The sequence below is a fragment of the Cyprinodon tularosa genome, unplaced genomic scaffold, assembly GCF_016077235.1.
Source record: "Cyprinodon tularosa strain WSP-4 unplaced genomic scaffold, ASM1607723v1 ctg90, whole genome shotgun sequence".
Taxonomy (NCBI): Eukaryota; Metazoa; Chordata; class Actinopteri; order Cyprinodontiformes; family Cyprinodontidae; genus Cyprinodon; species Cyprinodon tularosa.
The window spans coordinates 1916182-1927332 of record NW_024039674.1 but is presented as its reverse complement, the minus strand read 5'-3'; the positions used below and the strand labels follow the sequence as shown (position 1 = coordinate 1927332).

The 11151-nt window shown below is 37.5% G+C and overlaps 1 protein-coding gene across 1 annotated transcript in view; it reads left to right on the top strand.

Annotated features, from left to right (window-relative positions):
- The first annotated feature begins 701 nt into the window (after window positions 1-701).
- Window positions 702-11151, top strand: part of rnf213b (ring finger protein 213b) — a 40066-nt gene continuing 29616 nt past the window's right edge. The window contains exons 1-18 of the mRNA XM_038274054.1: window positions 702-753; window positions 1668-1817; window positions 1899-2554; window positions 2632-2787; window positions 4157-4326; window positions 4416-4693; window positions 4778-5025; window positions 5113-5319; window positions 5397-5610; window positions 5691-5746; window positions 5821-5986; window positions 6055-6201; window positions 6651-6749; window positions 6835-6963; window positions 8191-8356; window positions 8435-8602; window positions 8678-8827; window positions 8909-9540. Of these exons, the coding sequence (XP_038129982.1) occupies window positions 1716-1817; window positions 1899-2554; window positions 2632-2787; window positions 4157-4326; window positions 4416-4693; window positions 4778-5025; window positions 5113-5319; window positions 5397-5610; window positions 5691-5746; window positions 5821-5986; window positions 6055-6201; window positions 6651-6749; window positions 6835-6963; window positions 8191-8356; window positions 8435-8602; window positions 8678-8827; window positions 8909-9540 (3744 nt within the window). The 5' untranslated portion in view covers window positions 702-753; window positions 1668-1715. The remainder of the gene's footprint in view (window positions 754-1667; window positions 1818-1898; window positions 2555-2631; window positions 2788-4156; window positions 4327-4415; window positions 4694-4777; window positions 5026-5112; window positions 5320-5396; window positions 5611-5690; window positions 5747-5820; window positions 5987-6054; window positions 6202-6650; window positions 6750-6834; window positions 6964-8190; window positions 8357-8434; window positions 8603-8677; window positions 8828-8908; window positions 9541-11151) is intronic.

Genomic DNA, 11151 nt, shown 5'->3' with positions numbered 1-11151 from the left:
CAACATTCATAATTTCAAATCAAGTAAGTTTTTTCCCCCTACTTTCAAATCTCACTTTACACACAAATCCAGATACAGACAAACAGGTTTCCGCACACATTTGCAAATAATATTGCAACAATAATGCCCCATATCTACTTGAGAAAATTAAGAATTACCCCTTTTTTCACCATCTTGGGAAATAAATTGCTGTTTTGTCTCAAAAAGGAACAAACATTAATTCCCTGTGTTCTGTTCTGTATGTTAGAATTATTATGTTATATATTTATTTAAAAACGTGTTGGTCTCTGTATTTGTCTACTATTGAAATCTAAAAGAGACAAATAATGCTGTAAAGTAAGTCAGGCTGTAGTTTTACAATTTGTTTCTCAAAAAATCGAAAGTACAAATTCCGAGGAAGCACTAAACGCGGCATAAGTTTCTTCTTCGATGTAGCAGAAACGAAACTGAAAATACTTTCAGGCGATTTAGAGACTGTCAACAAATACCAACTAAAAAGCAACACGAAAAACACGTAAAAATATGCTTAATCTCTAAGTAAATATTTTCTTTTTCTTTTATTTTCTTTTACCATTGTTATCAGATGTTTTTCAATCCGCAAAAGGGATCTTGCAGTTAAGAAACATACAAGAAAAACACGCGTTTGGAAGAAAGACGAACCATTTGCAGACCGTCCCTTACCCTTACTTAGGAGTCTGTAATAAACGATCAGAGATCATTTCTGTTTACAACCTGCGGCTGACAGTCACAGAGGTAAGCAAAATACAGCTTTAGGATGCTTATCATACGTTGAACTTTCTATTAAATGCAAAGCGAAGATTGTAACTAAAGTCATATTAGATTTAAAAAGCCAGATCCCTTTTCTTTTTTTTTAAAACACCTTCCTCAATAAATGTCAAACTAGCATAATTAAGCTAGCTAAAATCAGAACCTAATGAATTTGGACTTTTTGTTTTATTATAAGCGGTTAATATGGCTGTGGAATTATAAAGTGGAAGATATTTGTCTGTATTATTTTATCCAAGTACAGCATATTAAGTATATTTTGTAATAAAACGAAAAAAGATACATAAATACAACCTCAAATCTTAGCTGTTAGCTTCTATGGATTTAGTAATACACTTGAATTTTAATCACTAGACTAAAATTGTGAATGCCTCTTTTCTCTTTTACCTGAATAATTGTGAGATTTGCTGAAGCTTTAACTCCACATTTGTATTAAATAGAAGTTTAAACAAAAATATTGGATATTGTAACTTTAAGCCTCCTTCTTTAAAGTTATTTTACAATGTCCGAATTTTTAGCCATTCAGATTTTCTCCAGAAAGGTTTTACCTATCGGTGTGGGCAGCTGCAGGTTTCAGTTTGATTTAAAGGACCTGACTCAACAGCTGATAATGTATAACCTCATTCTCACAGACTAGTTATATAACTTACAGTTTATACATTTTTTTCTCCCCTCAATATCCAAATTTTTATGCCTAAAATTAGGTATGCATAGACAAAAAACAAAACAAAAACACAATACATATAATCATTATTCCCCAGAATTTGTTTTCAAAACTCACTCAAATGATATGTTGTAGATTAAAATGCTGTATATAAAAAATAAAAATAAATAATAGGACATTAATGTCCAAGATGAATATTTTCAAACATTTGTACCAGTGCTATAGATATCGGAGTAAGGGGGACTGTGGAAAGTCATCCCCACAGATGGCGGACGGGGCAGAAAAGCTCCACAGTGTTCCTGAGTCTCAGGAGAAATCTGGGAAAAGTGATGAAGTTGCAACGAAAAGACGAAGAAGGAGAACTAAGGTAGAGCGGAACTCATAATATGTGTGCTTGTTATTAGATGTAAACAATGTACCATAAAAACCATTTATATGTATTTTCCAGCAACAAGAATCAGAAAACCCAACCAGAAACATTCAGGAAAATAAACGGAGGCGAAGAAGACATCAGAGGAAGAAAAAGAATTTCTCAGATGCCAAAAATGAAATAACAAAACAAGAAGAGAGTAAGGTGGAGACCACGAGCAGCCAGACAGAGGAAGGTGTGCTTGAAGAAGAACAGTCTCTCCAGGCTGAAGAGAGCTTGCAAAAAGAAGAAAATGTTGAAAAGCCACAGAAAAATACAAAGACGGTGGAAGCTCAAACGCAAACAAAGAAACTTAAAGGTAAAGACGAATCCACACAGACTGTAGTTGTGTTTCACAGGAACCAGGAAACACAGACAGACTTTGTCGGATCAAACCAAGATGAATCGACGAAGGAGAAGGTTGAGCCAGAAGCTTCTGGTTCTGCAGAGACTGAGCCTAAGCTGCAGCAACACACTGCTGTTCCCCTGTTGGATGACAACTCGGGGAAAGGGAGTAAAGCAGAGTTAACATCTAAAGATGAAGATAATCAATCTGCAGGAGATTCAGCTGAGGCAACATGTCCTCCTGAAAAAGATGAAGGACCAAAGTCATACGCCAAAGCTGTTTCTGGAGGAGAGAGACAGGCAACTTCAACCACCTTGAAAAATTCTGACAAGGCACCTTTAAGCACACGGTCAGTCTGAATCTACAGCTTTGTTCATCTCTGATGCTGAGCCTTACAAATAAAAACAAATCCTCTTCTCTTCACAGGGATCGGAGTCCGGTCAGGCCTCCTCCTGGAGCTCCCATGTTCACATTCCACATCTACGCCGTGCTGGACAAAAAGTTCAGGTTCAACCAGGAACACGACACACTCCTTTTGTGTTATCGGGGTGGGAGTCTGCCATTTGAAATAACTCATTTAGTGTAAGTATCCCTCCCAGTGATGCACAGTCCTCTTTACTTTATATCTTTGACTTTGAACCTTTTTAATGGACGCTAACTTCTAAAACAGACTCAAATATTTTGTGTTTTTTTTTTTAGTTCTAAACATTTAGATGATTAAAATTGCTATTAAAGTATCATTAAATTTTCAGGTTTTTAGTATTTGGCAAATCTCCTTTAAGTTACTCTTAGTTTAACTAAACACATTTAATGCTTCTCCTAGCACTACTGACACAGTTTTAACAGATCTTGTAATTTATGCAATTACAATATAATGCTATTTTTGATGTCCTTTAAAACCACCTGTTAAAGGTATAGTGGAGTATTTTGGCGAATATTTGAAAATAACCCTCCCTCTTCACTATATATGCGCATGCACAACCCTGTACCCACTCCAGAGAGGGAACCCCCATTGAGAGAGCGTGCACAAGCCCATTTCTCCCCGTGCACGCTCTGTTTAAAATTTTCTGTTTGCATCGCTCATACAAGCTTACTTTCCAAAAGAAGATTTGCAATTTTTCCAGTCTGTCAGACTCACCACCGGTGAGTGAAAATGGGGACGAGCACGTAGGATGGCCTTACGTAAACATATTACCTTAGTGATTGACAAGTGGGAGGACGAATTATTTTGATGATCCACCCCCAAAAAAAACATCCTCCACTGTACATTTAAGAATTTAGCATGTTTTAAATGTGCAAAAACATGGAAAAAAATCTAGGGATATTAAAACATTTGTAATGAACTGTCAATGTTAATTTTAAAATCTATAAAGATATATATAGTGATATTAAAGCAATTTCTTTGAACGTTTAGATTTTTAACATTTTATCTCCAAATTGATTTACTCTGTTTAAGATTATAAATTGAAGAATAGATTTAGGTTGCTAAATTGTACCCATAGTTTGTTAAAACGAAAAAAGGAATTAATCCTGACCAAATATTTATTTCTCAGAAAAAAATAAATAAATTAAATACAAGTTCAAAAGAAAAACCTTTAATCTGAAAAGTAGCTTTTCTTTTGAAAAAAGCTTTTTATTTCAGTTTTAATTTTTTCCCCTTTAACAAACAATTTTTTTTATTTTAATGTTTTTCTTTCGAAAAAACCTTTTTGGAGTTATAATATATATTTTTTTTCCTTTTGAACAAACTTTTTGAGGTACAATGTTTTGTTTAAACAAATTTTTTTTCAAGGTAAAATTTTCTTTTTAAAACTTTATGGCCCCAATTTAGCTTTATATTATTATTTTATTTAAAAAGTTAGTACAAAGTTAGTAGTTCACAGAGCTCAAAGTCTTGTTTTATGCCAGTATTTATTTTCATTTTCTAATAAATTTTGACTTTTTTTCTCAGTCGATTAAACCGGGAAGACTACCTGTTAGAAGCACATCTCTCTATTGAAGAAAGCACACTAGACAGAGGTTCTCAGATTATGTACTGGTATGGTGTGAAGCAGCGAAACAGAGAAGTTTTAGGAACAGCCACACGATATTTTCAAATTCCACCGGAGCAGAATATTAACGGTAAATGCAAGACTTGATGTAACCAACATAAATCCTTCATTGTTGGCTTTGATAGACGATCATTTATATATGTGTTTGTGTTTACATAGAGATACACCTTTATGAAGGCTTCATCTGCCGTTCTGAGAGCCAGAATATTTTATCAGCTGGCCTGCAATGGGCAGGGTGGAAAAAATCCAAAGGGGAGGAAATCTCCAAAGCTTGGCAGACTTCAGCCTCAGTTCTTCTGAGCAGCATCTTCCAGAAATGGACTCCATCACACAAACAAAGCACTGAGAGACTCTGTAAACACTTAATGTATTTTACAACGAGTTATAACTTAGCTTGTGTTTCATACCCAGACAACTCCCATCCTCCAATGGTTAAGGTTAGCTCTGCAGATACTAACATTCCTGAAATATGATCTTTTGCTCTTTTAATATCAGTCAGTAACAACTGTTTGTATCTGCAGGCATCAGACATGATTTCAGAGAGTTTGGTGCAAATTTTAAAAGGAGAGCCAATAGAAAAAGTACCAGAGAGCTGCAGGAGCTCCAGTCCTCTGCTTCTGGGTCTGTCTGTCTTCGTAGTCACAAGACCTTGTCAAATCAACCTCGGGGTCAGAGGATGGGCCAAGTTGTGTTCACTGGTGTCCTCAAAGACCGCGATGGAGAAAAAGAACCTGGAGGATTTATACGCTCCATTTGAAAATCCCCAGAAGTAGGTTTTATTTTATGTTATTTCAACTTTTATTTAGAACATTTTCAACATTCATCTAATTTTTTATTCAATCGTATCATCCCTCAGCACCGTGGTGGGTCTGATGAACTGCTGTGTCCAGCACTATGTGGTGGAGCTTGTCCTGCTCCCTCCTCTGCTATTCCAGCTCAGACAGCCGGGAGCTGATGCGACTAAAGTGGGTCCCCATGTTGAAGAGGATGGCTGGTCAGGACTTAAAGGAGTCGACTTTATCAGATTTAGAGAAAGGTTTCAATTCCAGCCTGAAAAAAGGAGGCAAGTCTATTGTAGACCAGATTTTATCTTTATATCTTTACTTGATCTCTTTTTTGACACATTCTTTTCTGTTGCAGGATGATGCTCTCATTGATCCAGGAGAAGTTGCCAGCAGCTGCAGAGATGCCTGTGCTGTTGATGAGCTGGTTGGCTCTGATCCCGTTTGACGATCTTCCTGAATTTTCAGACATGACGGGAATCAGTGTGGAACATCTGATCCAGAGTCTGTTCTACAGGCTGCGAAAATGTGGGGAGAAAACAGATCTCAATAAAGATAAAGAAAATGTGAAGGTAAGAAAATATTTACCGTCAATCTCGAGGGTTAAACCTTAAAGGTCTAAAATTTACTTTATGATCCCATCTGCAAGCAGCTGGCTGATATATCCTTGAGCCACATCCTTTTAAAGGTGGACAAAGAGAGGGAAAGGTACAGAAATATTCAGTTGAGTCTTAGATTTTAAAGTATTTGGACTGTGGTTAACTTTTGCTTTGTGTTGTCAGACTGGCTGAATCTGGAAACCTACAGTCAGCGTTTATGAGCAGCATCAATGTGTTGAAGTACACATGTAAGATTGCTCGAATCGTCCCGTGGTACCAAACAGTAGTTCAGGCCTTCCAGCTGGTGCTGAAGCTGGCTGAGATCCTGGAGATGAAGTTAAGAGGAGAGGTATTAATCTCTAATTGTTTAGATTCAATGCCCATCTTTTAACTGTGATTAATGGAGGTTGTTTTCAGTCTGAACAAGGTGATGATGAGGCCTCCAAGCAGAAGGTTATAGACGAGCTGTTTGCTGTGCAGCAGTGGATCTGCGATTGGAGAGAAGAACTGCTACGAAATCCACTTCTGACTAGAAAAAAACTCAGTTATCCAAAGGAAATAGAGGTATACAGCTGGCAACAATTTGCAGTCATGATATTGATTTAGTTATTTTTTTTTATTTTTGTTGTAACCAGCTGTAAATTGGTGGAGATGCACTGATATTGCATATATGGATGATTTTGGATACCCGATTATGTAAATTAGTAATTCATTCTATATAACATGAACTATAAATAGCAATATATATGAATATATAATTATCTTTTTGGATAAATTATTAATAGAACCATCTCCAAAATGACATGTTGATAGTAAAATAAAGAAAATTTATCATGAAAACAACCTGAAGTTACACATAACTGCATTGCTGAAAATCAACAATCAGCAAAATAATCTCAAATGAACGATTAGATGTACTTTAAGAGAAAAGCAAAATTTCATATTTATAGTTAACTCCGCACTTCCATACTTTATGTCCACACAGTTAATCCTGTCTTTCTTTATCCGAACAGCTGTGGGACGCGCTGCTGAAGGTTGATTGTTCTTCTGAAAAAGTTTCCTCCAACTGGAAGGCAAAGCTGGAGAAAGATCTGAAGAAAAGGATATCTGAGGTCTGCTTGCTCTGTCCTCATGGAGAAAAAGCTCAATAGTCACTTAAAAAAAAAGATTCCTGATTTGTGTTGCGTGTCTGCGCAGGTCACTGAGGAGGAGAAAGTCCTGGTCTGCTGTCTGGATTCATCGAGGGAAGCTTTGAGCAGAAGTCACAGTGTTGTCCAGAACTGTTTTGATGAGATGTTTCAGTCGGCCATCAGGACAGTCTGTGAGGTAACCATAGTGATATTTTCTGTTTGGGCAGCTAAAAATGTCAGTTTTTCTTGGAAATGTAAAGCAATATAAGATAGGGTAAACTGTATTATTGTTATTTACTGAACAATGAGATTGAATTTCATGGTTGAGAAATGAGAAACACACACAGGCTATAATACAGCGTAATTATTCCAGTTAAATTGGAATATTTTTACATTAGAAGGGTCTAAACCAGAGGTCACGGAATAGCGGACCAGGGTCCTGATCCGGACCCACCTGCTGGCTAATCTGGACCCTACCTGATTTCAAATTACTTGATTTATATTGTAATTTATAAATTAATAAGTTACAATAATTTATAAATTTACTGGCGACCTGTCCAGGATGTACCCCGCCTCTCGCCCATTGACAGCTGGAGATAGGCGCCAGCACCCCTCGTGACCCCAATTGGGACAAGCGTGTCAGATAATGGTTGGATGGATGGAATTTATGTATTTATAAATTACTGCATGTTGTCCGCCGACATTGTCTAAATTTACTTGCACCGCTTCTCCTGTTAATATGGTAAAGCCCTTCAGGGCACCCAGAACCAGAGTACACGTGTTACAAATGAGCCAATGAGCTGCTGTCAGTCAGAGCTGCTGCTGCTGCCACTTTTAGACACACACCTGTGTTTTATAAAATATGTGAATCAGGAAATTGTCTATATACCAAACTGAAAGATTGTTGTTCTCTCCTTCAAAAAATATTTTAGATTTTAAAATAGATTTTTTTCTTTAAATAGATGTTAAATGAAAATTCCACTCAGATTCTTGGAAAGCTGGGACTTCCTGATTATGAGAAATCCCTTTTTGTCACATTTATTGTATTGACACCCCTCTCCACCTGTTGCCTCTTCACCAACTAGCCAGCTACTCCGCCTCATCCCTGTAGCCTAAATCAGTAGCACCAGCGATTATTCCTTCATTTAAATACAAAAAATATACACTATAGATATATTTTTAATGATCAATAATTCATGTCAAAGTCACAATAAGTACTACAGCAGTTTAACACCCTAAAGAGCTAGATTATTATGTCTAATCATTATTTTGAAGAGCCAGATTTGGCGTAATCTTCTCATTACCATTTAGCTCAACCCATCACTGAAGTTTGGGCTTTTAAAAAACATTTTTTTAAAGGACCAATCAGATAAAAGCCTAAAAATGTAGGTGTTCACATCACATTCTGCTGTTCCGTTCACAGAGAGGACAGGAAGGAGACCTGATGAGAAGTCTGACCTCCCAGGTGAAGGATCTTCCTCCTAAAGTCACGTCTGCCATTGTGGTCCAGTCTGCAGCTCGGTTCAGAGACAACATGGCGGTCCGGCTGCTCGATCCACAGTCAGCTATCAACTTCCTGCTCTCTAACTGTGGGTTATTCAGTTGCATGAAACAATAACATGTTCTGCGTGCATTATTACACTAGAATCTGTTGTTTTCTTTCTAAGACGACTGGAGATCCATCCAGGTGGACGACATGGCAGGACACATGGTCCACAGCTGCCTGGAGGCTGTCCATCGCCTGGTGGTGTCTCTGCTGGAAGGAAGCGTGTCTGTGGGAGATTTACAGACCTGTCTGAAATACAGAGAGCAGTTCAAGAGACTTTACCAGCAATGTATGAACCGTCAGTCAGCAGGAAATTAAGTTTTTCCCTCACCATAAGATTAATTCATGAAAATCTCTTCCACAGACAAAACAAACACCAAGTCTGTGACTGTTCCTGTGGATGCAAAAGTTGTTTTGTCTCGGAGGGAGGAGGACCTGAATGCTTTCACGCTGCGGAGACAGGAAATAGATACGCTGATGAAAATGTTGGCAAAGATTACAGAAAGTCTCACAGGTCTGTGTCTCAGATTCATTGTTTCTACATTATAATCAGCTTCGAGTTAAATTTGTATGTCATGTTTTTACACTTTAACAGTTCCTGAGATGTCAACTCTGGAGGCACAGCACAGTGCAGACCTCAGTGCTGTCAGTTTAAACAAACTGGTGCTTTTTCAAGCCTTTGATGCAGAAGGGAAGCTGCCAAAGATAGGTTCTCCACAAGTCCTTTGGTATAGAATTAGTATGAACGTCTTGAAAATGTCCTCAGAGATGCACAAACTGCATCACAGCAACCTGATCCTTTCCTGGTGGGTCAAACGAGCAGAATCTGTAGCAGCATCCCTACTTCCATCCCCACCTCCTGTTCAGATGACTCTAACACAGATCTCTGACAACATTTGGAAGCCTCTGCTGACGGAGTTCTTCCTCCTTGGAGTCAGCATCGCCGGGGCCAACATCACATTCAGTCAGCTTGACCAGGTGTTGGAGGAGTCTGGTGATCAGGGGGATGGAAAGGTGCTAATGAAGGAGCTGGATCTCATGTCAGAGATGGTTTCTGCAGAAGGCAAAATCACTGTCGTGGAGAACTGGGTCCAGTCGAGGCTGTGTCAGATCCAGAGGTACAGACAGCTTCATGACGCTGCAGCTGCGGCGAGCGCAATCCTGAGAATCGCTGAGAGGATGATGCTCTCTGGAAACTTCACCGAAATTAGCCCCCTCAAGCAATTGGTAAAGGCTCCTTTATCTGTGAATTGGTTTAGTCTTTGGAATAGAGATTATAATCCTTGTAATGAGAGCATAGGGTACAAGCTTTATAAAAAACAAGAGAAGTTTTTTTGTTAGTCTAAGATTTTATGGTTCCACGAATAGAAAATGATTAATCGACAATCTGAAAATATCAGGTCTAAATAATCTATTAGGATTAGTTTCAGGATTATTAATATTATGAGGTCTAATAGGAGTCATTAGAATGTGGAAAAATCTTTAGATTTTATTCTCTAACCAACTGTTATTTTTCCGTCCACCTTTAATCTGTAAAAGTAATTTATTTTTATTTATAGTTAAAAACTGAGTCTCAAGAATAGAAATTTTCCCCTATAAAAAGTTTAGGGAACATTTCAGAAAGTTGCAGACCTTATATTTCTATCTTGTTTGCTTGGGTTTCCCCTTTTATAAATACAGTACTCCACATCAGTGAAACATCTTTTCTAAGGCTGTTGAAAATAAGTTCAAATATTTCACTATACGGGAATCTGTCCTGTCCGAATCTTTGCTCCAGAGAGACGTTCATTTCAGTGTTTTAAAACAACCTTTTTTACAGCATGAATATATCAGATTTTTGTGCAGAGTAGGAGGTCTTTTTTACCAGAATCACTGAAACTCCAACTAACTGCTGATTTGGATAGAATCTCAATGCTACGGTAGTTTAACTTGACCTCAGTGCAGCATTTAACACGGTTTGTTGTTACATTTGGTTCTTATTTAGGTCAGTAGATTTAGATACGTAACTAATAAGCTAAAATACCACAGTTATGCTGATGACACGTGTTAGTCTATTAGCGGTTTAGTTTAATATTTTTTTTAATGTACTACACAGATAATAATGTTTTAGTTTTTGAACCAAAAGAGTGTAGATTAAAGCTTGATACTCACCTCCACTGTTGGTTTAAAGAGCGTAAGAAAAAAATTGATATTCCGGGAGTGATCATGTACCATGATCTTCATCCTAATGTCAAAATCCTCAGTGAGAGTTTACCTTTTTACCAGAATTAAATAACTGAAGTCTGAAGAGTTAGTTTCAGCAGAACCCACTGTAAGACATCTGCAACTTATTTCTATGCTGCTGTTGGAATAAGCTTCAAAAACTTAAAACTTTTTTTGACTTTGCCTTTTAAAGCAACATTGTGTAACGTTTAGCCACTAGGGGTGCTAGACCCGTAACCTCTAGATGTTAGCATCCCTGAAAGCAATAAAATCAACCAGTTTCCCTTTGTGTTTTGGAATCTGATAGCAGATGACTTTGGACCAGCGGGGTTAGAGGTCACAGACTTATTTGTAAATTCAAGGCCATATTTAGTCCTCTGGATTAAATCCATTAAAACTGAAAATGTCTAATCAGGTACATTTTTAGTTTAGCCAGCTTTGATGTTTACGGCGGTCTGAGTCACATGACTCATTTAGTGACGGATCCAACGCTCTCTAGTTACAGAGGTGGGTTTTTAAGAAGAGTGGCCCTCATGGAGCATTGATTCGTGCCAAGTTCTGTTCTAGCCTTAAAAATCATCTAATATATCTCAAATTAAGTTAATACTTGAGTTTAGTTTAGTTAAATTTTTCTTC